General features: G+C 54.6%; 2 protein-coding genes across 7 annotated transcripts in view; one reads left to right on the top strand and one right to left on the bottom strand.

Annotated features, from left to right (window-relative positions):
• Nucleotides 1-366: 366 nt before the first annotated feature.
• CTNS (cystinosin, lysosomal cystine transporter) lies at nt 367-27,615 on the bottom strand. Of its 6 annotated transcripts, XM_021928569.2 has the most exons (13): nt 27,270-27,615; nt 26,784-26,996; nt 23,824-23,903; nt 15,669-15,747; nt 14,281-14,365; nt 6,481-6,584; nt 6,230-6,361; nt 5,311-5,410; nt 5,102-5,221; nt 3,745-3,915; nt 1,925-2,042; nt 1,551-1,665; nt 367-1,284 (listed from the first exon to the last, which is right to left on the bottom strand). In XM_021928569.2, exons 3-13 carry the CDS (start codon nt 23,882-23,884, stop codon nt 1,167-1,169), a joined length of 1,203 nt encoding a protein of 400 aa, XP_021784261.2. In that variant the 5' UTR covers nt 23,885-23,903; nt 26,784-26,996; nt 27,270-27,615; the 3' UTR covers nt 367-1,166. The 6 variants fall into 6 exon arrangements, with proteins under 6 accessions (XP_021784261.2, XP_021784256.2, XP_021784258.2 ...); XM_021928564.2 differs by having other exon boundaries at nt 367-1,665; XM_021928566.2 differs by having other exon boundaries at nt 367-1,665; nt 27,396-27,615.
• Nucleotides 25,406-27,824, top strand: part of SHPK (sedoheptulokinase) — a 31,359-nt gene continuing 28,940 nt past the window's right edge. Inside the window, exon 1 of the mRNA XM_031657279.1 lies at nt 25,406-25,515. The gene's annotated coding sequence lies outside the window, so the exon portion shown is untranslated. The remainder of the gene's footprint in view (nt 25,516-27,824) is intronic.

Genomic DNA, 27,824 nt, shown 5'->3' with positions numbered 1-27,824 from the left:
CTTTGATGTTTGTGACAACTACATAGAGTAAGCGTCTGGAGAATAAGACCCCCACTGCCCCCCGCCCCCACATCCAGTGCTGGTGTGCCCTTCAGAACCTCATCCGCCCCCACTCACATCCAGATTGAGTGGCGTGCCCTGGTAATGGTAAAGACATGGAGCCTGGGAGAGTGACCTGTCCCTGGGCGGGCAGGCGTCTCACACTACCCAAGAGGGCTCCCCAGTGAAGTGCGGGGTCAGCACGCAGCCCCCTCGGGTCAGTGAACTTCGCAACCTTACGCGCTTCCTTACACAAGATGGGGAGCAGGGGCACCTGGCTCTGAAGGCCAGCACACCTGCCTTCTGTATCGAGCACACACTTAAGAGTGCACAAAGGAAGCGAGTAGGTTTTAATTCAAGATACAGGCCCCTCGCGTTGTCTCATGGACGAAAGCTCAGTGGACTGACAAGCTCAAGGCATGTACGAGGCACGTCCTGGGACCCCCCTGCTGCCATAGGAAGAACGACAGCTTCGGGTGGAGGGAAGGAGGTTGAGATCAGGGTTGGGCCCATACAGATTGTGTGAGGCGGTCTCAAGTACAAATACTTATCTGAGGCTCCTGAACAGGCCAGAAACTGGTGAGTCTCAGGTAGGGATCTGGGGAAAGAGAGAGAAGGGGGCCTGCCCTCCCTCTGGGGCAGCTGGTCGCCGTTTGGCAGGCCTAACAGACCTCTAAGGCACAGACTGGTAGCAGGAGAGAGGTGTCCTGTACTCCAGATGCTGGGTAAGGAGGGGCTGGGTGTGCTCAGGTGGGGCTCATCGGACTGGAAAGGTGGAGGTAGCAGAGAGGGCAGAAGAGAGTAAGCCACTTCCAAACGTCCCTCCACAAAATCTGAAAGGACTTAGTGTGCTAATGTGCTGGGCATGAGTCCAGTGCAGAACCAATCTGGCGGGCCCCTCAGGGCTCAGAAATACTCTGGGTAGGACTAGCTGTTGACGGCAGTCGCGGACGCTGAGTTATGTAGAGAGCGTGTCAGGAAAGTGGCCTGCAGAGAAAGAATCCTAACCCCAAAGTCCTAGTCCCTCCACCAGCACCTCTGAGTCCTCTGGCCACGGCACCTGGCTGCTTGGTCTCTGGGAACGCAGCGGTGGCAGCAGAGTGCCCTTGGCTCTCCCGGCTGCAAGGTCAGCCCTTCAAGCTGCTCGCAGAAACGCTGGTAGTTTGGGGCAAGGCCTTCAGCTGCAAGTTCGGTGCCCAGTCCTGCCTGAGACGGCTGCCAGAGCCTGTGCGCGCTGCTTGAAGCCTTAAAGAAAAGAGATGGCGGCGTCAAGGCGACGGTGCCACGTGCCTGGCCAGGGAGGCCCAGGAGGGGCCCGGATGAAGGCAGGCTGATGAACGGCCTCTGGCTCCAGGAGCAGAGTGCTCTCCTCTGTCCGCACACTGAGCCGGCCCTGCGTGCCAGGGCCCAACCGCTTCTCCGGCCTTCGCTGGGTGAGGCCTTCCCCAGCAGGGCATGAGGCTGGGGGCTGTGCACACTGGGTCCCTGGGTGCTAGTTCAGCTGGTCATACCCCGGTCTCTTTCTGTACAAACAGAAGTGCTGGATGAAGAAGACGACGTCGAAGAAAATGGAGAAGACCCCGAGTCCAAACTTGGTTGGGTCTCCGAAGATGAGCGTCCACTGGTCTGTTAGCGGCCGGGGGATGGAAGCTGGTGTTAGATTGTAGCTCCTGAGGCAGCTGGAGCATGTGGGGTGGTGGGAGGTGGGGGTCCCAAAAAACCACAAATCCTGCGGCTACAAAGGCCCCTAGGCGGGTCTCTCCTTGGGGGCTGGATTGGCTTGGATCCCAGCTTGGGGTGGAGCCCTGGTTGGAGGGTCCCGGGAAGGCTGGCCCCGCCCAATGCTCCAGCCACAGGGTGGCCAGCAGCCTGCTGGCTGACTCACCGTTATTGTAGGACTGAAGGAACATCTGCAGGAGGCTGAAGCTGCCCCCGGTGAAGTCCAGGAGCACGTTGCCAATGCTCCAGCCCTCGGTGCTTTTGTAGTGAAAGTTCATGTAGGCCTGGGCCAGACAGAGGGACAGACAGATGGAGGGCGGTGAGGACTGGGCGGCTGCCTCACGTGCCTCGTGACTGCCCCTCCAAACAAAAGCGGTTCTCATTCCTCCCACTGGGGCCTTGGCTCCAAGGAACACAGTGACCTTTGGGCTGTGACAGGCCTCAGCCAAGGCACAGTTTGAGTGGTCCTGGGGGTGGGCGTCTCATCTGCATGTACAGCAAGGAAAGGCCGCCCACCCCCCGCACCTCACAATTCCAGGGACGGGGGGCTGGTGCTGCCTTCCTGTGTCTTCCACATCCCTGGGGCTAAGGCCCTAAGCTGGTTTCCCTGCAGCTATGATTCCTCTCGCCTCCAGGGAAGGCTGTCCCCAAACTCGGCTGGGACTTCATGTGCTTAGGGACTGGGTGGGAGTGGGACTTGTGGTTTGGAATCCCGGCTCCGTCACCAGAGCTTGCTGTCTTGGGCAAGTGACAGTTCTCCTAGCCTTGGTTTCCCCGTCTGTAGAGGGGGTTTACTCCCCTTGCAGGCCTGGCCGAGGCTTCTGGGGTCTGGGGGGTGGGTCTGCGGGGAGGCGCTCCAGTCTGACTGCCTGTGCCCCACGTCCTCCCACGCCGCAGAGCCCTGTGGGTCCTCTGACTGCTGTGACCTTTCCTTCCCGCCATGAGGGAGGTCCTGGCCTCTCTGGTGGTCTCCCAGTCAGGCTCCGGTTGGTCCCTGTCTTGTGTCCTGGCTCACCCTCTTCCGTCCTTGCTCCTGCCTCTCCAGTCCTGGACAGTTCCAAACATCTCCAACCTGGGCTCCTGCCTGCCTGGTTTCTTGGCCCCAAGCCCTCCCACCCTCAGGGACTGGGGCCCACTTCCCCAAACCTTCCCCTCCTTGGAAACCCTCCCCAGCTCCTGGGACCTGACCCCAGCTTCCCAGCTTCAACATGCTCAATACTGTTCAACCAGCCATGTCCCCTCACTACCTCCCCGTGTCCCACCCCAGCCTTTGTGCAGGCTGGCCTGGCCCGGAACACCCGGGCTCCTTGTCCACAGAACTCAGTCCTGCTCAGCCTGAGTCCAGCCCTGCCTCCCAGTCAGAACGCGGGCCCTCCCGAGCTCACAGAACACAAGGCTCTCAGGGCTGGGGACACTGGGACAGGGCTCCTCCCTTTGGGAATGGGGTGAGTTAAATGAGGCCCTAGATCCCCGGGTGCAGCAACTTCAGCCCCAACCCTGTCCCAGGCCATAGGGCAAGATGTGCTGGACCCTGAGTCCCCGGATCTGAAGAGGACCTGCTGTGCTCGCTCGTAGCAGGGGCTGAGCTCTGCGCAGGAAGGTGCTCCCTCCTCCCACCTCACCTCTCCAGAGTCTCCTGCTGTGGCGGCTGCCCCTTGCTGTGGAAATGGAGGCAGTGGTGGGGCAGAGCCAAAGGCATCAGGAAAGGCTGGGGTGTGGAGAAGGGGAACCACCCCCACAACGCCTGATGCTTAAGGGAGCATGGGGTCCCGGGGCCTCTGCTAACGATCTCGTGTGACTCCAGCCCAGGGGAAGAGCGGTAGGCTGGCTTCCCCACCGCGCTGCTCTTCCTGGGCTCCCGGGCTCCCTGTGGCTTTGCGTCCTGTTTCCTCGCCCCGGCCGGAGCTGCCCCACAGGAGCAGGGCCTGGGCCCTGTACCTCTCGCCTCTCCTGCCACCGGCCATGTGAACAGGGCCCTGGAAGTACCTGTGGAAAATACTTGACCAGCGTGACCGCGAGCTTGATATAGGAGAAGCAGAAGAGAAACTGCAGCCACGTGGTCACCCCCACGGCAGCCACGATCATGGTGACAAGTGCGAAGAGCCACGCGAGCACCAGGAAGCTGATGGCAGGCCAGGACACACGCTGGCCACCGCGCTGGGGGCGACAGAAGGGCGGAGATGTGGACCCACACAGAGGCCAGGCTGGGGCTCAGCATGGGCGGCCCCGGATAGGGCGGGCTTGGAGAAGGGCACGGAGGCTGGACCCTGGCCTTGAAGGAGCCCCTGCGAGGTGGGGACTGCACTGGGGTCGTGGCAGGGGAACATCCGGGCCACAGAAAGCATCACACCTGGGCTGGGGTGACATCCCTGGCACCAGCCACACCTTCTCATCACCAGGGCCTCCTGTTCAGGCCGCTGGGACTCTCAAGCTCCGTCTGCTTCGTTCCTACTTGGCAGAACTGGGCGCCTCTCAGCACTCACTCGGAGACGTGGGCTCCGACCTCTGGTGGCCTGGTGCCTCTCCCAGCCAGGTACTGACTCGTCCCACGACCCGGCGGCAGCCTGAGCATCTCAGGAATCTGTCCCCTCGCCTTGCCTTTCCCTGAACACGGGCCCAACATGGGCCTCCTTCGCTCTCGCGTCACACCGACAGCTAAGAAAGCCTAGAGGGATCATGCGGGTGGCCGGCCAGCCCCGGCTGCCTCCCAGCGTGAAGGGAACGCCCTGAGAGAAGGGAGAGCAAAGCTGGCACATCAGGGGCCTCCGGACCCAGCCCTGGCGGGGCCCTGCCCTGCTGACACCCATGGCCTCCAGCAACAAGGCTGAATACCGGTGCCTCTGCCTGCACGCGGGCCCTCTCCTGACTGCTCAGGAACCTGCCCCTCCTGGCACCCTAAGCCCAGCTGCACCCACCTGCTCAGGGTCCCTCTCAAATGCCCCTTGGCCTCTGTGACCTGACCCCTCCGGGAGCCCACCCTGGCTCCTCCCCTCCTCCACAGGGACTTCACTCATCCTTGGAACTCAACCAAGCATCTTCTGCCGCCCTCCCCCCTCCTCCCTGGCGGGGCTCAGGGCCTTGCGCTCCTCCGTGAGCTGTCTGAGCTCCTCTGTGCACAGCTCTCAGCCTGAGTCCAGCCACCGCCTCTCCCTGAGTCCCTCACCCCAGACTTGGCGGGCTCTGAGGGCCTGGACTCACGGGCGTCTTCTCTGCCCAGCACAGGACTGGGCTGAATGAACACACCCACTTCCTTTCCCAGGCTCTGCCACGTCTTCTGTCAAAGGTGAGGCGGGGTGGTGGGTGTTGGCTGGGGCGGCCTGTGGGGGGCCAGGCCTGGTCTCACCTCATACAGGCAGCACTGCACGATGATGATCAGAGTGAGGACGACCGCGTGCAGGCTGAAGAAGACGTCGTTGCTGTTCACGGGGTTCACGCCATTGGGGTATTTGAGGAGAAACTGCTCCTGTTTGGTGGGTGGGAGAAGCTGGGTGGTGAGGGGCAGCCAGGCCACCACGCCACGTGGGCAGAGATGTGGGACAGGCAAGGCCGTACCTTGATGTAGGGCACCCACAGGAGGCCGATGTTGAATACACTGTAGGCCACGAAGCCCGTCAGGTTCAGAGCCACAAAGTCGAAGCTCAGACCAATGACGCTGCAGGGGGTGGAGGGGCAAGACAGGGCAGGGGTGAGGACTGGCGGGGGTGGAGGGGCAGGGCAGGGGGTGAGGACTGGCGGGGGTGGAGGGGCAGGGCAGGGCTGGGGGTGAGGACTGGCACTACTGTGGAGAATGGGAGGGACAGGGCTCCCAGGCCATGGGGAAGGAGGACTCGACCCGTCTCAAGCAGGGCACTGTCCTTAGGTCCCTCCTGCTCCCACCACGGATGCTACCCAATCCCTGCCCTCTCAAGAGCTACTTCCCTCCTCCCTTCCTCCCCTGCCTAAGATCTCTCTGCTCCTCAAGTCCTGGCTCCAGAGGGGAGTCGGGGAGGCCTCCGGAGGAGAGGCTCCCTCCTGGCTGTCTGCTTGCCATCCCCCCAGGAGGCCCACGTGGCTTGGGTCCTTGCAAGTCGAGGTGGGACTGCTTCGTCCCGAAGGCCGAGTCTACAGGACTTGACACCGCAATCCTCCAGGGCCAGGTGGACCCAGTGCAGAGCAGATTCACAGTGGACTTCCCCCCTCCCCTGCCCATTCTCCACTAAACTAAGGAGCCCCATTTTGTTGCTTTCTCAGGGAGGGGCTGAGCTGGGCAAAGGATGAAATGCCCAGCATGGGAGTCTGACCCAGGCTCCCTGAGCCTTCGCATTGGGACAACTTCGCATTGGGACAACTTCGCATTGGGACAACTTTCTGGAAAGGGCAGGCAGACAGAAGGGTAGAGGGGACGTCGGAGGCTGCGCCATCGGCAGCCTTGCTGGAACGCCCTGCTCCTAGTGGCCCCAAGACAGCCTGCACGTACGGCCCAGGGGGTTACCTTTTCCGCCTCCAATTCATGATCACCTGAGGGTAGAAGGAGATGGACCAGGCCACAAAGTAGATCCAGCCGATCACCTGGTTTACGATGCTAATGGCGTTGCTGCGGATCACGAGAAAGCGTATCCTCGGGCTGCAAAGGAGTTTGGGGGCCGGGATGAGCTGAGGCTGGGCTTCCGAAGGAGACTTCCACGCGCCCAGGACGGCCCCCTTCTTGTCATGTGAGGCCCGCACGCGCTGAGGCCAGCCTACCCGGTCTGATTGGAGTGATTTCCATGGAGATAAACAGTAACTTGTCCAACATTTTGAGATGTCACTTGAAAAGAGGAATTTGTCACTCCGGGAGGCACCACCACCTGTTAGGAAGACTGAGGTTCAATCCGATGCCATGTACGGTTACTGAGGGCACCGCTGGCATCTAGCTCCATGCTACACGCTAGGGAATGGAGGGACGCATCACCCACAGCCCCACCTTCCACGAGCTTACTAAGCAAAAGGAGAGACGCTGCAGCACCCACCAGCCAACTTGAACCTCCTGTTCGCCATGCTGCCCAGGCTGGTCTCAAACTCCTGGGCTCAAGCAATCCACCCGCCTCGGCCTCCCAAAGTGCTGGGATTACAGACGTGAGCCACCGCGCCTGGCCTGAGTAAGACTTTCTTTTGTTCTTTTTTTATTTTTTGAGGCAGAGTCTCACTTTGTCACCCAGGCTGGAGTGCAGTGGGGCGATCTCGACTCACTGCAACCTCTGCCTCCCGAGTTCAAGTGACTCTCCTGCCTTAGGCTCCTGAGTCCCAAGTAGCTGGGATTACAGGTGCACGCCACCATGCCCAGCTAAGTTTTGTATTTTTAGTAGAGACAGACTTTCACCATGTTGGCCAGGCTGGTCTGGAACTCCTGACCTCAGGTGATCTGCCCACCTTGGCCTCCCAAAGTGCTGGGATTATGGGCATGAGCCACTGCACCTGGCCTGGGTGAGACTTTCTGAGCAGAGCTATGGACTTGTCCTCATGCCCTCCCCTGGCTTATCTCTGAGGGAAGGAGGGATGGCTCTTGTCCTCTCACTGGGCACGTCACCTTGGGCAAGTTATTCAAGCTCTGATCTCAGTTTGCTCATCTGTAAAATGAGTTAACAAAAGTGTCTACGTTTCAGGGCTGCCATGACTGACAGGATGTCCAGAAAGCGGACAGCACAGAGCCTGGTGCACAGCAAGCTGGGCCACTGCTTTACTACAATACCATCACTTCTGCTTCCACCATCACTAGGCTCCTCAGCGTCCACAAAACCATGCGTGCCCTGTGCCAACCTGGCTGCCAAGTGACGGAGCAGAAGAGGCACATACACGAGACACTTGGCAAAGAGGACGTTTTCACCCTTGCTGCTGCCCAATGTTTGGCAAATGCTCTGCTTCAGGAAAAAGTCCCTGGAGGCCTGCCTGCAGCATCTGGTCTCCCAAGCATTCCTGCTGAGACTCTTTTTTTTTTTTTTTTTTTGAGACGGAGTCTTGCTCTGTCGCCCAGGCTGGAGTGCAGTGGCCAGATCTCAGCTCATTGCAAGCTCCGCCTCCCGGGTTCACGCCATTCTCCTGCCTCAGCCTCCCGAGTAGCCTCCCCAGGAGCTGCGACTACAGGCGCCCGCCTCCGCGCCCGGCTGGTTTTTTGTATTTTTTTTAGTAGAGGCGGGGTTTCACCATATTAGCCAGGATGGTCTCGATCTCCTGACCTCGGGATCCGCCCGTCTCGGCCTCCCAAAGTGCTGGGATTACAGGCTTGAGCCACCGCGCCCGGCCATCTTTTTTTTTTTTTCCTTTTTCCTGAGATGGAGTTTCGCTCTCGTTGCCCAGGCTGGAGTGCAATGGCGCGATCTCAGTTTACTGCAACCTCCGCCTCCCGGGATCAACTGATTCTCCCGCCTCAGCCTCCCAAGTAGCTGGGACTACCGGCGTGTGCCACCATGTCGGGCTAATTTTAGTATTTTTAGTAGAGATGGGGTTTCACCATGTTAGTCAGCCTGGTCTCAAACTCCCGACCTCAGGTGATCCACCCACCTCAGCCTCCCAAAGTGCTGGAATTACAGGTGTGAGAGTCACCACGCCCAGCCTTTCCTGAGACTCTTACATCCTCTTGGAGTGGTGGGGAGTGGGAGGATATCCTTACTGAACCAAACTGTCTCCCCTGGTCCCCAGCTTCTGTGCTCCCTGGATAATACTCCACCCATACTGCAGGTGCCGTGAGGATCTGGCTCATTAGACTGCTGTGGCTGCTGCTTCTTATATATTTTTTGAGACAGAGTCTCACTCTGTTGCCAGTCTGGAGTGCAGTGGCACCACCTCAGCTCACTGCAACCTCCGCCTCCAGGGTTCAAGTGATTCTCCTGCCTCAGCCTCCCAAGTAGTTGGGATTACAGGTGCCCACAACCACGCCTGGCTCAATTTTTGTATTTTCACTAGAGATGGGGTTTCGCCACGTTGGCCAGGCTGGTCTCGAACTTCCGACCTCAGGTGATTCACCCGCTTCAGCCTCCCAAAGTGCTGGGATTACAGGTATGAGCCACTGTGCCCGGCCTTCTTATTTTTAAGAGGCAGGCCTTGCTCTGTAGCTCAGGCTGGAGTGCAGTGATGCGTCTGTAGCTCAGTGATTACTCCAACTCCTGGGCTCAAGTGATCCTCCTGCCTCAGCCTCCTGAGTAGCTGGGACTGCAGGCACTCTACCGCACCCTGCAGTGGCTTCTTAATGAGGACCCTTGAAGCACTGCCTTCTTGTTCTTAGCACCAGAAATCAGGGGTTTGGCAGAACAATGGAAATGGTATAGCGGCTGCAGCAAAGCCTCGAATCCAACTTATGGTCCATGTGTTGCAAGCTACATCTTCATAACACATGCCACTCCTGGCTCTTTTATTTTCCTGCCACTCACTTTTTCTTATTTATTTATTTATTTATTTATTTATTTATTTATTTTTGAGACGCAGTCTCGCTCTGTCGCCCAGGCTGGAGTGCAGTGGCGTGATCTCTGCTCACTGCAAGCTCCGCCTCCCGGGTTCACGGCATTCTCCTGCCTCAGCCTCATGAGTAGCTGGGACTACAGGCGCCCGCCACCACGCCCGGCTAGTTTTTTGTATTTTTAGTAGAGACGGGGTTTCACTGTGTTAGCCAGGATGGTCTCGATCTCCTGACCTCCTGATCCTCCCACCTTGGCCTCCCAAAGTGCTGGGATGACAGGCGTGAGCCGCCGCGCCCGGCCACTTTTCTTATTTTTAACAGATATTCCTTCCAGTGTTGCCTGGAGATTTGTTAAGTGGCCACTAAATCCCTTCTGGAACTAGGAAGGGAGAAAATCGGTCGATTGACTGATACAATGAAATGATAATCGCTGCCTTTCTCTGAGTGCTTTCTGTGTGTCAGGGACGATCTTAGACATTTTTTTATTTTTTATTTTTTTAGGTGGAGTTTCACTCATGTCACCCAGGCTGGACTGCAATGGCGTAATCTCGGCTCACTGCAACATCTGCCTCCCGGGTTCAAGTGATTTTCCTGCCTCAGCCCCCCAAGTAGCTGGGATTACAGGCACCTGCCACCACTCTTGGCTAATTTTTGTATTTTTAGTAGAGACCGGGTTTCATCATGCTGGCCAGGCTGGTCTTGAACTCCCAACCTCGAGTGATCTGCCTGCCTCGGCTTCCCGAAGTGCTGGGATGACAGGCGTGAGCCACCGCGCCCGGCCAATCCTAGACATTTTATACTTGCTAGTGCTTTTGATCTTCACAGGGCTATCAAGTAGACATTACTCACCGTATGGCTGCAAATAAGGAAATGGTGCTATGTCGGGGTGAAGTGACTTACCCAAGGCTCGCAGGCCTGGCTCCTAGACCACCCAACTCCCATGTTCTAACCAGAGGCTTCCAGTATCACAGGTAGTGGAGGGGAGTGGTGAGAGGTGGGTGGGGAAGGGCAAGTGAGGCAGGAGCCTGAAAAGGTAGGTGGGTGCCCATAAATTCCCTCTCACACCAATGGTTTGACTCTCATTGTTAAAGACTTTTCTTTTCTTTTCTTTTTTTTTTTTTGAGACAGGGTCTCATTCTGTCATCCATACTAGAGTGCAGCAGCATGATCTCAGCTCTCTGCAACCTCCGCCTCCCGGGCTCAAGTGATTCTCCTGCCTCAGCCTCCTGAGTAGCTGGGATTATAGGCGCACACCACTACCACTCGGCTAATTTTTGTATTTTTAGCAGAGATGGGTTTCACCATGTTGGCCAGGCTGGTCTTGAACTCCTGACCTCAAACGATCCACCTGCCTCAGCCTCCCAAAGTGCTGGCATGACAGATGTGAGCCGCTGCGCCCAGCCTCTCACTGTTGAAGACTTTTTAAAAAACTGAACTGTGACATGTAGGTAGAAAAGTACACACATCATAGCTTGATGAAATGTCTACAGACTGAATGGATCCAGCTTCCAGACGAAAAATGAAACATTCCCAAGTCCTCGGAAGCCCCGCTTGCTTCCTCCAACCTCCCCTGGCCCCAGGGGTCACCGCTACCCTGACTGACACATGGATTTGCTGGATCTGTTTGTGCTCCAGGTTCAAGGACTCCTACAGCCCAGGCTTGTTTGATGACAGGTTTCTTTTGCTTAAGACTTTCCCTGATTTTAAAAAGAGGACACTTTGGCCAGGAGCGGTGGCTCATGCCTGTAATCCCAGCACTTTGGGAGGCCGAGGTGGGCGGATCGCCTGAGGCCAGGAGTTCAAGACCAGCTTGGCGAACATGGTGAAACCCCATCTCTACTAAAAATACAAAAATTAGCCGGGCGTGGTGGTGTGTGCCTGTAATCCCAGGTACTTGGGAGGCTAGGGCAGGATAATTGAACTCAGGAGGCGGAGGTTGCAGTGAGCTGAGATCACGCCATTGCACTCCAGCCTGGGCTACAAAGTGAGACTCTATCTCAATCAATCAATCAATCAATGGCTGGGCGCAGTGGCTGACACCTGTATTCCCAGCACTTTAGGAGGCTGTGGCGGGTGGATCACCTGGGGTCAGGAGTTCAAGACCAGCCTAGCCAACATGGTGAAACCTCGTCTCTACTAAAAATAGAAAAATTAGCCGGGCATGGTGGTGGGCGCCTATAATCCCAGCTACTTGGGAGGCTAAGGCAGGAGAATCGCTTGAACCCAGGAGGTGGAGGGTGCAGTGAGCTGAGACTGCGCCACTTTACTCCAACCTGGGCAAAAGAGTGAAGCTCTGTCTCTAAATAAATAAATAAAATTAAAAAATAAATGAATACATAAAAATAAAAAGATGACACTTTGACTTAGATGTTTGGCCCTAAACGAAGCAATCAGCATCTGTTCCTCCCAGAGTCTGAATGTAATCTGTGGCTCAGAGGGCTGTGCTGTCAGAACCCATGCTGGGCTCACACCCCGGGCAAGAGAGGAGGTATGGGAAATGGCACTGCCTATCAAGGTGCTCACCAGCGGGGGGATCTCCCTCTCAGGCAGGATCCCCTTAGCTGGACACTCTGATACCTCTCTCTCAGCAATGCTGTTATTTTTCTTTTTTTTGGAGATGGAGTCTCGCTCTGTCACCCAGGCTGGAGTGCAGTGGCGCAGTCTCGGCTCACTGCAAGCTCCACCTCCCGGGTTCACGCCCTTCTCCCGCCTCAGCCTCCCGAGTAGCTGGGACTACAGGTGCCCGCCACCACGCCCGGCTAATTTTTTGTATTTTTTAGTAGAGACGGGGTTTCACCGTGTTAGCCAGGATGGTCTCGATCTCCTGACCTCGTGATCCGCCCGCCTCGGCCTCCCAAAGTGCTGGGATTACAGGCGTGAGCTACCGCGCCCGGCCAATGCTGTTATTTTTCAACATTTTACTTTTATTTTTAATTTTTTAGAGACAGAGTCTTGCTCCCAACACCCAGGCTGGAGGGCAGTGGTACAATCGTGGCTCACTGCAGCCGTGAGCTCCTGGGCTCAAGTGATTCTCCTGCCTCAGCCTCCCAAGTAGCTGGGACTCCAGGTGCACGTCTCTGCAGCCAGCGATGCTATATTTTTCAGATCACAGATTCCCACATGCTTGAGACTGATCGTGTTTCATTCCTGTTTGCTTCCTAGGGGGCTCAGAGCTGATTTGCAGCCCATCTGGATGTGCCTCATGGCTACTGATCTCATCCCTGCATTCTTCTCCTCCCGCTTCCACCAGCTTTATTAAGGTATCATTGACAAATAAAAAGTGTATAGATTTGCAGGATACAACGTGCTTTGATACATGCATACATTGTGAAATGATTAAATCAAGCTCATTAATATATCCATCATCTCATATACTTACCTTTTTTTTTTTTTTTTGTTAAGAACATGAGTAGCTAGGACTCTAGGTGCAAGCCACTGCACCCAGCTGTGGTGGGAACATTTAGGATCTAATCTCTTAGCAGTTTTCAGGCATGCAGTAATACATGATCATTAACGGTATCGCCATGTTGTACAATAGCTCTCCAGAAGTTACTCACCCTGAGTGAACGTGCATTCATCTTTTTTTTTTTTTTTTTTTGAGACGGAGTCTCACTCTGTCGCCCAGGCTGGAGTGCAGTGACCGGATCTCAGCTCACTGCAAGCTCCGCCTCCTGGGTTTATGCCATTCTCCTGCCTGAGCCTCCCAAGTAGCTGGGACTACAGGCGCCCGCCACCCCGCCCGGCTAGTTTTTTGTATTTTTTAGTGGAGACGGGGTTTCACTGTGTTAGCCAGGATGGTCTCGATCTCCTGACCTCGTGATCTGCCCGCCTTGGCCTCCCAAAGTGCTGGGATGACAGGCTTGAGCCGCCACGCCTGGCCCATCTTGTTTTTTAAACCCTTATTTACCACCTCCTCTATGGATGCTTTTTATCTAATTGAATAGCAGCTGGCTCAAATTCTCAGTAAGGTGGAAGCAGGGTGCACACAAATAGATACATGCATAAAGCTATGGGTGATGATCACTGTTAGATCCCACGGCCGCTGGCACTGGTTTTTGGAAATGACACCCAACCAATGGTGTCTCAGAATGAGGCTTCACAAACCTTAATGTGGACTCACACCATGTGGGATCTTGCTAGTGTGCTGACTTTCAATCAGTAGGTTTGGGACGGGGCCTGAGATGCTGTGTTCCTAAGGAAGCCCAGTTCTGCAGGTCCCAGAATGCCCTTTGAGTAGCCAGGCCTTAGAAAATTGTAAGAACTTTTTTTTTTTTTTTTTTTTTTTTTTTGAGACGGAGTCTCGCTCTGTCGCCCAGGCTGGAGTGCAGTGGCCAGATCTCAGCTCACTGCAAGCTCCACCTCCCGGGTTTACGACATTCTCCTGCCTCAGCCTCCCGAGTAGCTGGGACTACAGGCGCCCGCCACCTCGCCCGGCTAAGTTTTCGTATTTTTTAGTAGAGACGGGGTTTCACCGTGTCAGCCAGGATGGTCTCGATCTCCTGACCTCGTGATCCGCCCGTCTCGGCCTCCCAAAGTGCTGGGATTACAGGCTTGAGCCACCGCGCCCGGCAAGAACTTTTTTTTTGAGACGGAGTCTCGCTCTGTCGCCCAGACTGGAGTGCAGGGGGGTCATCTCGGCTCACTCCAACCTCCGCCTCCTGGGTTCAAGTGATCCTCCTGCCTCAGCCTCCTGAGTGGCTTGGATTACAGGCGCGTACCACCATGCCTGGCTAATTTTTATGTTTACTTTAGTAGAGATGGGGTTTCACCATGTTGACCAGGCTGGTCTCGAACTTCCTACCTCATGTAATCCGCCCACCTTGGCCTCCTAAAGTGCTGGGATTACAGGCGTGAGTCACCACTCCCAGCTGAAAATCCTAAGAACTTTTACATTCCCAGAACGATTTTTGCCTCAGGTTCCTTACTATCACCTTCTTAATTCCATCTAATGGCATATGATACTCATCCCCAAAGAGACCAACAAAGCCATAATCACAGATTTGTAGGTTGATGGAACAGGGGCCGCCTAGGAGACCTAGTTCCACCAGTTCTTAATTCAAATGTGTTCTGTTACCTAGCATTTCCCTACCCATCCGTTAAGATTGGTTACTTACTTCTTCGGGGAGCTCAAGGATAGTAATATTTTTGGAACGAAATGTGATTTCAAAAGTGATCACCAGGGTTGCATTTAATGGTGGCCTGTGGAGGACAAGAGTCTAATTACTGCTGAGAAGCTGGACACAGTGAGATCTCAACCACCCCTCTGGATTTCAAATCTGGCCTTAAACTCTCAAGCAATTAGGCTTAGGAAATGTTATGTGCTCCACCTTGATGGGTAGCCAGGTGGAACCCCTGCTCCGTAGGCTTTTCTGCCTTAATCAGGAGACCAGGTGTTCGTCCCTTCAGGGTAGGGTGAGAACAGAGAAGAAAGCAAACTGGGTGTGAATGACAAAGGAGGCATCTGGAGGCCCAGGACCACGGCTCCCTGCTCCAGTAGGAAAGGCTTCCCCAAGGTTGTCCGGTCTGAGCACGGCCTTCTGTGAGGGCCAGAATTGGACTGAAGGAGGAGAGGGCTCAGGCAGGGAACAAGGAGGGAGCAGTCTGGGCCTGGAAAGCTAGGAGAGGCATCTGACGGGAGAAGGCAGACGTGCTGGCCGGAAGCCACCTCCCGGGCCCTGGCTCTGGGTTTAGAGGCCTGGAGTTAATTTGAAAGGCAGTGGGAGGCCGCTGCAGGGGCCTGGAGAGTTGTGGTAAGACATGACTTGTAAGATTTGCAGGGGGAGGGTGTGCAGAGACAGAGGAGCTGGGAGTAGAATGGTGGGCCTGCTAGCGGCCTTGGAACCAACGCTTTGGTTTCAGGCCAGATCTCGCAGGAGAGGCGAGGAAGGGGGAGAGGCGTAGAGAGAAGGAGAGGGCTCCAGGTCTTCTTCATCAGGGAATCCTCATGGCCGGGAGGCAAGGGCAGGACAAAGCAGCTAAGAGCAGAGAAGGCAGAGGGAGCCTCCCTGGCACAGACTGGACTAGGTCGCAACGCTTGTGCCTAAGCCAGCAGATGGCAGCAAGTAAGACTCCCAGACAAGGCCCAGCGTGAGTGGCATTCACCCGACGCGGCCAATTCTGCTTCTGAGAGCAACCTCAGAAGCATCAACCAGCAGCTCAGGCCCCTGCCCCTTGACCTTTGGGGCTCTCTTCAAATATTTAGTCTTAGAATCGCTTTGAAATCTGGCCTCCACTGCCGGTCACACAGGACTCTTCCCATGCGGGTAAAAGACCCACGTGTCTGGGAGAAGCACCCCTTCCTTCTCCTCCCAGGGGAAGTGAGGATTCAGAGTGGGGGTCAGCCTTTGCAATCCCACCCTGCAGCCCAGGGCTAGCACCATCCCTTTCTCTATGGCTTGTCTTACAGGTAAGAGGCAGGAGCAGCGCATCAGGAATCTGAACAGACTGACCCAGCTGCAGGGCCTGAGCGGAGCTGAGCACAGCACCAGGCCCGGGAACTTACCGCACGGCGATGCTGACGTTGGTCGAGCTGCCGTTTTCCAGCTTTACAACGGGAGGAACGGTAAGGCTGACGGTTGACTCTGGAAGGACCCAAATCAATGACGTGAGGCACTGGGTCAGAGCTCGGGCCTGCGACAGGAAACTGGGCCGAAACCCCTGACATCTGAGCTCCTGAGTTCTGACTCTCTGATGAGCCCTGGTCTGTGATGGGACTCCAAACACAGACCCTGGTTAGGTTCCTTTCCCACCTGCTGCCAGAGACAGAGATGGAGGAAGACAGGCCTGAGCAGGAAACGCCAGAGCGTCCTCATCCCCCTGCGATGACAGGCTCTGAGAGTCTGTGGCTGAGCTACCCAGAGATCGTTAGAGAACCATGGAGTCCAAAAATCATTACAGGGGAATTCAAGCATGATATGGGAGCACAAAAGGCAGCCCTGAACCTCCTCTTCAGATGGAAAGGACAGGGGTCTGTCTCTTCTGTTCATGAAGTCAAAATGGCCCTGAAGACCTGGGCCAGCCCCTTTCCTGCCCTCTGAGAGACACATGGGCCCAGCTAACGGGTTTCTAAAGAGCCCTCTGGGGTTCCTTCCTAACCCAGCTCACCCCGGTACTGGTCGGCTCCTTCCTAACCCAGCTCACCCTGGTACTGGTCGGTTGCTTCCTAACCCAGCTCACCCCGGTACTGGTCGGCTCCTTCCTAACCCAGCTCACCCCGGTACTGGTCCCCTTCCTAACCCAGCTCACCCTGGTACTGGTCCCCTTCCTGGGGCTATCTGTGGGGACTGGAGGAAGAAGCGTGAATAGTTGTTTCACTCTCAGGGATTTCTTCTTGGCATTATGCTGTGAACTCAGAATCAAGTTGACAAACAGGCCCCCTGGATGAGGGAGGAAGCAGGTCTGGGTCTTAGGGTCTTAGAAAACCATCTTGGGGCCGGGCATGGTGGTTCACACTTGTAAACCCAGCACTTTGGGAGGCCAAGGCGGGAGGATCGCTGGAGCCCAGGAGTTGGAGACCAGCCTGAGCAACATAGAGAGATTCTGTCTCTATAAAATATTTTCTTAAAATAAGAAAGAAGACTGGTCAGGCGCGGTGGCTCACGCCTGTAATCCCAGCACTTTGGGAGGCTGATGAGGTGGGTGGACCACAAGGTCAGGAGATCAAGACCAGCCTGGCCAACATGGTGAAACTGTCTCTACTAAAAACAGAAAAAATTAGCTGGGTGTGGTGGCGCGCACCTGTAGTCCCAGCTACTGCGGAGGCTGAGGCAGGAGAATTGCTTGAACTCGGGAGGTGGAGGTTGCAGTGAGCTGAGATCGTGCCACTGTGCTCCAGCCTGGGCAACAGAGCAAGACTCTGTCTCAAAACCAACCAACCAACCCACCCTCTTGCAAGACCAACTAGCCCAGAGCACTGGACTGAGTAAGCCTCTCTTTGTGTGTTTCCTGTATTCTTTGGGCAGCCCCGTCCCAACCTCTGCTCCCAGGGGTGCTGGAAGCCCCATGCCACACCTGTCCATCTCACCTCCCCTGCCTGACTACCTTCAGGGTTATATACAGCCTAGGGGTCATGATCATGAATCCAGGCTGGCGGGGAAGCAGGTGCCTGACTGTGATGAGGGGGATCCTTGCAACGGCCAGCATCCCTGGTTCCCCCACCCAGACCCCGTCACTCAGCATCCCCTGGTTCCCCCACCCAGACCCTGTCACTCAGACCCCTCAAAGGCTGCTAGCAGCCCTGGTTCCCCCACCTAGACCCCGTCACTCAGACCCCTCAAAGGCTTCCAGCAGCCCTGGTTCCCCCACCCAGATGCCCTCACTCAGACCCCTCAAAGGGAGATGAATTGAGATCTGAAATTTTAGATGCTTGGGTTGGAAGGAAACTTTTTTTTTTTTCTGAGACAGAGTCTTGCTCTGTCGTCCAGGCTGGAGTGCAGTGGCATGATCTTTGCTCACTGCAACCTCCGCCTCCCGGGTTCGTGATTCTCCTGTCTCAGCCTTCCAAGTAGCTGGAATTACAGGCATGCGGTGCCACATCTGGCTAATGTTTGCATTTTTAGTAGAGACAAGGTTTCACCATGTTGGCCAGGCTGGTCTTGAACTCCTGACCTCAGGTGATCCGCCTGCCTCGGCCTCCCAAAGTGCTGGGATTACTGGCGTGAGTCACCGCATCTGGCCCGGAAGGAAACTTAAAGTTACCCAATTCGACCTCTGATTCTCTGCCTCAATACTCCTCCCTGGTAGTTTCTCTTCCTCTGTAGCCTCATCTCCTCTAAGGAGATCACAGCCTGAAGCTTGTCCTCCCAGGCCAGGCTCTGCTACCTGGAGCCTCTCAGACCCTGAGAGCTGCCTTCTCCATACTCAGCATATGTGAATGCAGATGGAAGCTCTGTCCCAAGTCTGCAGGTCCCCACAGTCCACAATCTCCAGTCCCCTGCTGGCTGGCTGGGCTCCTCAGAACAGGATGTCCCCTGGCCCTTGCAGAAGCCCAGCTGCTGTGGCGACTCTGCCTTTCTTTTTCAGGCTCATTGTTCTGAGGACATTCCGAGGCTTTCTTCTGGGCTTGCGTAGCTGGGACTTCCTGTACCGCCAGTTCAGTTCTGCCTAGAGCTGAGGACCATGCCAGATAAGCAAGTCCCAGAACCAGCCACTGCTCAGGACAGGGTGCTGAAAGTGATGCCAGGCGGCCAGCCAGACTCTGGATCCCTAGGGCTCTGCCGGAGGTAGTGGAGGTCAAGGTGAGTGGGAGATCTACGTGGCCACAGAGCTCCTGCAATCTTTGCATTATAACATAGGAGGCTGAGGGCCGGGCACAGTGGCTCACATCTGTAATCTTAGCACTTTGGGAGGCCGAGGTGGGTGGATCACCTGAGGTCAGGAGTTGGAGACCAGACTGGCCAATACAGTGAAACCCCGTCTCTACCAAAAAGACAAAAAATTAGGCCGGGCGCGGTGGCTCACGCCTGTAATCCCCGTACTTTGGGAGGCCGAGGCGGGTGGATCACGAGGTCAGGAGATCGAGACCATCCTGGCTAACACAGTGAAACCCCACCTCTACTAAAAATACAAAAAATTAGCTGGGCGTGATGGCAGGTCCCTGTAGTCCCAGCTATTCGGGAGGCTGAGGCAGGAGAATCACTTGAACCCAGAGGCGGAGGTTGCAGTGAGATGAGATTGCGCCACTGCACTCCAGCCTGGGTGACAGAGTGAGACTCTGTCTCAACAAAATAAAAATAAAATAAAATAAAACAAAATAGGAGTTTGTGAACTCTCCAAGAACCAGACCAGAGAATGTTTATTTCCTCCTTCTTTAGCACCACAGAAAACTGAGGTGCTCAGCAACTCAGATATTGGGCTTCAAAGTCACACAGTTGCATTCTGGCTCTGAAACTTCCTAGCTGTGTGACCATGGATAAGGTGCTTACCCTCTCTGAGCCTCCATTTCCTTATCTGTACAATGGGGGGAATACCAAGACCTATCTCACCAAGTCATTGTGAAGATAAAATGTAGCAATGCTTGTAACATGTTCTCCACAAAGCCCAGATGTTAATAATTGTTACTATTATTATTATTATCACATGCTAACTGCAGGACATTTTTAGCCCAAGGTGGGAGGCGGTTAGGAAGCTGGCCCCATAAGTCTAAAATCTTAACATTGTATCAGAATTACAAAATGAGTCGTGACACCATCCTGAGTTCCTCCTAAAGAGAGTGATCATGGCTCACTGCAAGTGATCTGCTCACCGCTGCCGCCTCTTACCTCAGCAGCTAGGACCATAGGCATGCGCCCCCATGCCCAGCTACTTAAAAAAATTTTTGGCCGGGCGCTGTGGCTCAAGCCTGTAATCCCAGCACTTTAGGAGGCCGACGGGCTGGATCACGAGGTCAGGAGATCGAGGCCATCCTGGCTAACCGTGAAACCCCGCCTCTACTAAAAATGGGCTGCAAAACTAGCTGGCGTAGGTGGTGGCTTCTGTAGTCCCAGCTACTCGGGAGGCTGGGTGAGAAGGAAATCCCCGGAGGCTGGAGCTTGCAGTGAGCTGAGATCCTGCCACTGCACTCCAGCCTGGTGTGACAGAGCCGGCACTCTACCCCTAAAAAAAAAAAAAAAATTTTGGCCAGGTGAGGTGGCTCACGCCTGTGATCCCAGCACTTTGGGAGGCTGAGGTAAGTGTGATCACTTGAGGTTAGGAGTCTCGGCATAGCCTGGCCAATGTGGGCTAAACGCTGTCTCTACTGAAAATACAAAAATTAGCCGGGTGTGGTGGCACGCACGCCTGTAATCCCAGCTACTTGGGAGGCTGAGGCACTAGAATCGCTTGAACCCGGGAGGCAGAGGTTGCAGTGAACTGAGATCATGCCACATTGCACTCCAGTCTGTGTGACTGAGCGAGAATCCATTTCAAGAAATTTTTTTTTTTTTTTTTTTTTTTTTTTGTAGAGACGGTGTCTCACTATGTTGCTTGGTGGTGTCAAACTCCTGTGCTCAAGTGATCCTCCCTCTTTGGCCTCCCAAAGTGTTGGCATTACAGGTATGAGCCACCATGCTCGGCCAGGTTTTTAAAATTGATTCTTATAGGCCTCTCTCCCACTCTGCGCCTACCCAATACCAGGTACTCTGCTATACTCCTAGCACCCATTTTCGAATTATTACAAAAGTGAGAGGTAGGCATTATTATTCCTATTTTACATTTCCGGAAACTGAGCATTCTAAGAGGAAAGGTTTCTTGCCCACACAGCTTGAAAATGGTGAGGGCAGGATTCAAACTTAGGCCTGTCCAGTCCAAAGCCCAGGTTCTTGCCACGAGGCTGCACTGCCTCAAGATTCCACCCAGAGAAGTCAGAGACAGACAACTCTGAAGGCCAATCATTTCCTCCGTGGTCCTTAATAATTACTACCCAAAGCAAAGAGAAGAAAGAAACAGCAAGGGCAGAATGAGGTTGGAGATTCAATTCCAGTGACTTGATTTTATGGTGGCTTCCATTCTTCTTTCCTTTTTTCTTTTTGAGATGGGGAACTGCTCTGTGGCCCAGGCTGGAGTGCAATGGTGTGATCTCAGCTCACTGCAACCTCTGCATCCTGGGTTAAAGCGATTCTCCTACCTCAGCCTCCTGAGTAGCTGGGCTTACAGGCGCACGCCACCCTGTCCAGCTAATTTTGTATTTTTAGTAGAGATGGGGTTTCACCATGTTGGCCAGGCTGGTCTCCAACTCCTGACCTCAAGAGATTCACCCACCTTGGCCTCCCAAAGTGCTGGGATTACAGGCATAAGCTACAGCGCCTGGCCCATTCTTCTTTTCTAATGGCATTCAGGAAAGGAGGCAAAGTGACCTCATGCAGCGGGGATCCTGTGCAGGTCCCAGCTTTGTTACCTTCTAGCTGTGTGACTTTGGGGAAGCCTTCTACCTTCTCTGGGCCTGTTTCCCCTCTGGGTAACTGGAGTGGTGGTAGCTGGATTTTCTGTTTTTCTCTTAAGGGAGTGTATTAGCTTTACTAATGGCGCTTAAAGCGGCGTGTGAATGACCGGCGCTGCACACGCCTGGCCATGATGCATCACGCCACAAGACACACACGCCAATTCACGCATACCTGGCCACACGTGCATCTGCCATGCACACACACGCTTCTGCACTACGGCCACATGCCTGGCCACACGCATCACACGCCAGCATTCATTACACACATCTGGGGACCACGACACTGGCCAATGCATCACGGGACACACACACACGCCGGACCACAATAATAACGCCTGGCCACATGTACCACGCCGCTACGCTATTACACACACGCCGGGACCATGCACATGCTCATTACATGTACTGCCACAGGCACACACACGCCCAGGGCCACGACATGCCTGGCCACACGTATTCTCACGCATTTGCCATTACACGCTCGGATCTGATTAACGCTTCTGGCCACACGTACTCACACGCACACACACGCCTGGGACCATGCACACGCCTGGCCACATGTACTATGCGGTGCGATTACACACGCCTAGGCCACGCATATCGCCGCCGCCACGCATCACACGCACACACACACGCCTGGTGACGTAATAATACAGTTCGTGCCATTATTTATTTCTCATACAAGACGCACACGCCCGGCCACACGTACTCGCGCATGCACACACACGCCTGGGCACACACACACGCTCCAGCCTCAGTCTCACAAAGTCTGACCCTGGAGGGCGGGGAAAGGGTTTCAAAACACCAGGCTCCAGGGTCTGAAAGACCTGCCTTGCCCCGAAATTGCTTATCCACAAGGTGTGACTACAAACAAACATTGCTGATTGTTTAACAAACCTGGAAGAGATGATCACGTGACCACTGTTTCCTCAGAGATGCAAGAGGCCAGATAACTGCAGTGGTGCTAGGCTCTGGGGAGACCTCTGCAGGATTTGTGTGGTTTGTCAAGGTTCACTTGAAATGGGAATTCAAGATATATCTGGGCCAGGCACGGCGGCTCATGCCTGTAATCCCAGGACTTTGGGAGGCCGAGGCAGGTGAACCACGAGGTCAGGAGCTCGAAACCAGCCTGGCCAACATGGTGAAACCCCGTCTCTACTAAAAATACAAAAAAATAGCTGGGCGTAGTTGCGGGCGCCTGTAGTCCCAGCTACTCAGGAGGCTGAGGCAGGAGAATTGCTTGAACTCGGGAGGTGGAGGTTGCGGTGGGCTGAGATCGTGCCACTGCACACCAGCCCCAGTGACAGAGTGAGACTCTGTCTCAAAACAAAAAACAAACAAAAAACGTATCTGATTTTTGTATTTGACCCAACAGGCAAGCAGAGGATGAAATGAATGGGCCCGGCACCCTGGAAGTGCTAAACACGGCTCTTTATGGAAGGAATTCCAGAGATGTTTTGGGCAGTAGGAGAATTGCTCGAAGGGCACGGGTCTCAAAGAGGCCTGTGCTGAAGGTCAGTCCTCCTACAAGGACGTGTAAACTCCATCCCAGCCTGTGTTCCAAGTGACCCCTAGCCCTGCGGGGCGTTGTACCTTGTTCCTCAGCCCCTCTCTAAGGGACAGGTTTTCTCATCTTACAAGGGGATGCTGGGCAGACTCCTCAGATGACCTGTGCCTGGCAGAACCAGGTACAACAGGGTGGCCACCTCTTCTGCTTCCCCGCTATTTCCCAGGACCCAGGACTCTCTCTGTGAGGTCCACAGGCAGGGACATAAGCCATTATTCTTTTTTTTCAGAAGTGGGACAGAGTCTTGCTCTGTCGCCAGGCTGCAGTGCAGTGGCGCAGTCTTAGCTCACTGCAACCTCTGGCTTCTGGGTTCAAGCAATTCTCCTGCCTCGGCCTCCTGAGTAGTTGGGACTACAGGCGCCCGCCATCATGCCCAGCTAATTTTTGTATTTTTTTTTTTTTTAGTAGAGATGAGGTTTCACCATGTTGGCCAGGATGGTCTCAATCTCCTGACCTTGTGATCCGCCCACCTTGGCCTCCCAAAGTGCTGGGATTACAGGTATGAGCCACCACACACGGCCTTTTTTTTTTTCAAGTCAGGGTCTCACTCTGTTGCCCAGGCCGGAGTGAAGTGGTGTGATCATAACTCATTGTAGTCTTGACCTCCTGGGCTCAGGTGATCTTCCTGCCTCAGCTTCCCAAGTAGCTAGGACTATAGGCACGAGCCACTGCACACAGCTAAGTTTTAAAAATTATTTTTTAATAGAGATGGGGTTTCACTACGTTGCCCAGGTTGGTCTCAAACTCCTGGCCTCAACAGATCTTCCTGCCTTGGCCTCCCAAAGCTCTGGGATTATAGGCGTGAAGAGCCACTGCTCCAGCCTAAGCCAGTCTTTAAGATATTATCCCAGGTTGTTGGGGCTCTACAGTTTGACTTTGAGAATCAGCTGCATAGTCTGACTTTAAGAACCAACTGTTCACTTTGATACAGGAAAGGCACAGAGATACCAGGGCAGAAGGCCAATTATTTGTGGAACTATCTGGCTCTTTGCCAAACACCTGGATCCCAGACCTGGGTCCGCTCCACCACCCCAGGGGTCACATGGCTGAGGGGCAAACAGAGACACGTGGTCTGACTGATACTAAACCCTTGGCAACAAACAGATCAGACGACTACTTCCTCTAGCCACCATTTCCCTCTTTACAATGTTGACATGTCATTTCTAAACTTACCACATTTCTCTATGAGCTTCAGGGGAAAAAGGATAAAAATAGCCAGCCAATTCCTTATCATGTTTCCCGATTTCTCAGAACTAGGAAGAAAAATAGTGAGAGACTTTCAGGTGAATGTTGAATCAGCTCAGCTCCCTGTAGACGATCTGCCCTCCGGAGCATGGATGGCTCATAAAGGACTCCCAATTGGCAGCTCTGACCTCAGGGCTTTGCATCACAGCCTCAGAGGGCCACCCAGAGAGGCCTTATCTTCCTTTGATATACGGGGAAACAGGCTCGGGGAGCCAAATGGGTTGTGTAAAGTGTCCCCCTGTGGAAGTGAACAAAGACCAGAATTTTTCCCTCTTCAACTGCTTTTAGCAAAAACTTAGCAGAAAGAAAGGATGCAATTTTACTGGCCTGAGATTCTTTTTCTCCAGAAGTTAAAACTGGTCAGATATTCGACATTGTGAACCTACAAACCTCAAGGAAATTAGTTTCCTTTACTGTCCTGGGATAAGAGTCTAAGGGCTGATGACACCAATTGACCCTTAAGACTTAAAAAAAAAATTTTTTTTAAATATACATATTACAAAATTTTTTTTTTTTTGAGACAGAGTCTTGCTCTGTTGCCCAGGCTGGAGTGCAGTGGTGCGAACTCAGTTCACTGAAACCTCCCCTGCTGGGTTCAAGCAATTCTCCTGCCTCAGCCTCCTGGGCAGCTGGGATTACAGGTGCTCGCCACCATGCCCAGCTAACTTTTGTATTTTTAGTAGAGACGGTGTTTCGCCACGTTGGCCAGGCTGGTCTGGAACTCCTGACCTCAAACGATCTGCCTGCCTCAGCCTCCCAAAGTGCTGGGGTTACAGGTGTGAGCCACCATGTCTGTCAAGACTTTATTTGACAAGTGTCACTATTTCAGGACTGGCTGGGGTCATTCACAAGGAGGACTCGGGGAGGGATGAGCCCCAGAGCAACTCCTCGGTTTAGTGTGGAAGATGGGGAGCTGCATTCCTGTAACGCCAACACACAGCAGGTGAACTGTGGGTCAAGAGCAAGCAGGCTGGCATGGATTTCTGTAGCTTGGTCTCTACGCTGCCTCAGTACACAGTGCTCAGGTCCTCTCACGCTGACAGCCTCCTGGGGCTCCTGCAAACTGTGGGGAGCACTGGGTAAGGTCTATATGGAGAGATCCCTGTTCCTACTCTGATTTCAGTTTCCCCAAGGCCTCCAGCATCTCCTGACAACTCCCTTACATAGAAGCCCCCCGGCCGCTCCAGCTGTCTGACCTCTGTTGGCCCCTGTCTCCTCCAGGGTTCTCGCTTCGGCTGCTGCAGCTCTGCCTCATCTGAGACCCTTCCCACTAGCCAGGAATGACGCCTCACCCACGCTCTGGCCTCCCCTGGGGGCCTTGCCCTTGGCGCTGGATCCCTGTGCTCTGACCTTTGAAGAACTGCCCTCCTGTGTGTATGGAATGACCACAGGCCTCCCTCTCACTCTTGCTGCTCTCCGCTCCTCATACCTGCCCTGTGACCTCAAGTTCGGGATTCAGTTTGTTGCCCCGGGCAGAGTGGTTTTTCTCCAGAAATTAGATGCAGAATCAGGCCTAACCAGCTTCTCGAACTCACAGACTTGGTCAGCAAATATCCCCAAGCCTCAAAGGCTGAGACACCTGGAGGAATGATGCCAGCAGAGACAAAACGACATTGAGAGGTAAGTCAACTAAAATGTTAAAAAACATCAGATGAGGCTGAGCGCAGTGGCTCATGCCTATAATCCTAGCACTTTGGAAGGCAGAGGCAGTTGGATCACTTGAGGTCAGGAGTTCGAGACCAGACTGGCCAACATGGCAAAACCACGTCTCTACTAAAAATCCGAAAATTAGCTGGGCATGGTGGCATGTGCCTGTAGTCCCAGCTACTTGGGAGGCTGAGGCAGGAGAATCGCTTAAACCCGGGAGGCGGAGGTTGCAGTGAGCCGAGGTTGCACCATTACACTCCAGCCTGGGTGATAAGAGTGAAACTCCATCTCAAAAACAAACAAACAAACAAACAAAACAGATTGATAATTACATAAAACTAGTGGCTTGTGAAAGCTACAAGATAGAAATGAAGTATCTCTTGACAATGGGCTCTGTCTGGTGTGCCCTTACTATGTAAGTTCTAACAATTGTCCAGGCCTCATTCAGATGTCACATGTTGTTTCACCCATTCAGTCCCTTCCCAGGAGCAACCTGGGGCTATGGGTCTCCTGTGGCAGCTCCTCTCTGCCAGGTATGAGTTGGTCCTGTCCTCTGTTCTACGACCTGGAACTCCCTGGGTCTCCTGCTTTTGGAGAGGGTATACAAATAGTGGTAAGGGCTGTGTACACTGGAGACAGGTTTGAACCTGGGTTCGCGTTTATTACTTATGTGACCGTGTGGTGCCAAACAGGGACGGTGGTAACTACTTCATAGGACTTAAATGAGGAGATGTAAAGCATGCATTGTCAAGTTGGACTAAAATTGGCTGGGGGTAGGCTGGGCGTGGTGGCTCACGCCTGTCATCCCAGCACTTTGGGAGGCCAAGGTGGGCAGATCACCTGAGGTCAGGAGTTCGAGACTAGCCTGGCCAACATGGTGAATCCCCGTCTCTACTAAAAATACAAAAATTAGCTGGGCATAGTGGCTCGGGCCTGTAGTCCTAGCTACTTGGGAGGCTGAGGTAGGAGAATCACTTGAACCCGGAAGGCGGAGGTTGCAGTGAGTTGAGATGGCGCCACCACACTCCAGTCCTGGGCGACAGAGGCTGGAGACTATCTCAAAAAAAAAAAAAAAAATGGCTTGGGGTGGTGGGGGGAGGTGGTGGTGGGAAAAAAATCTAGCTATTACAATGGTTTGTGGTCACATAAACAAATACCCAGTGTACTAGTGGTATTAAATTTTATGGGAGAGGGGTGGGTAGGAATAAGGAGGTTGAGAAACAAGGATATAAAGTGGTTACCTCTGTTGCTTAGGGCGCGTAGCGAGCTCTCACAAAGCACAGTTATCCTCCTCAATGTTACTGGAAGAGGCAGGGCTCAGGAGTCCTCCCTTAGCCCTGAGTGAAAACCCGGAGGGGAAGGTGGGGTCTCTTGCTGCTCAGTCCCCCGGAGCCCCGAACTTGGCACGTCAACCGGCGCTCTCGCAAAGGTCCTCTCACCGTCTCTAAAGCAATCTGCAAATTCCCCAACCGAGACCCAGGCGGCAACTGAGCAGAAGGGAAGGGGCTGGGAACGGCACCCACCCCGGCAGCCCGCTGTCCCTGCCTCCGCTGACCAGCGCTCGGGCCCTTCCACCCCGGGGTTGTCCGGTGTCGCGAGGCCAGCACTGGTGGCGGGGAAAGGATCCCGGCGCGGCTGAGGGCGCTGGACCCCCGGCAGGCTGCCCCGCTGACCTGCTGTGCCTCAAGGGGCCCGCCTGGGAAACGGGAGGCTGCGCCCGCTCTCACCGGAGCCCCCCAGCTCGGGGAACCGCCCTCAGGGGACGCAGGAGCCTCGCCAGGTGCCGGTCTGGAATGCACCGCGTTCCCCGGCCCGGCTAGACTTTGGGAGAGGCGGGTCCGCTGTCACCTGACCTCTGCCACCTGACTGGGGTCCGATCTCGGCGAGATGCACTCTGGGAGTTGTAGTTTCCACGCGTCTTGGCCGGAGAAAGCGCAGCTGGGTTGGGGCGCAGGGATCGGGGCTTCGGCGTGAGGGAGGATGAGGCCGCTGCCAGTGACACAGAAGCTCTTGGAGCCGCCAGCGTTTCCCGGTTCCTTTGGTGAGCGGAGCTCAGACAGCTCTCCACTGGGCGGAAACCAGAGCCCTGCGGGGCGGGGCCCCCTTTAGGTCCCGCCTTCTGCCGCCTCTCCGCCTATAGCTAGGGCCCGCCGCAAGGGTTGCGTGGAAACCCGCCTACCCCGGCCAATGGGAAGACGAGAAACCTCCGTGTAGCTGAAAGATTGGCTCGCCTTTCCCGACCAATTGGAAGGCGAGAAACCTCCATGTGGCTGAAAGATTGG

This window comes from Papio anubis, chromosome 17 (genome assembly GCF_008728515.1).
Source record: "Papio anubis isolate 15944 chromosome 17, Panubis1.0, whole genome shotgun sequence".
NCBI classification, from domain to species: Eukaryota; Metazoa; Chordata; class Mammalia; order Primates; family Cercopithecidae; genus Papio; species Papio anubis.
Note: the sequence above shows the minus strand (reverse complement) of the source record. Positions and strands in the feature narration are given on the sequence as shown.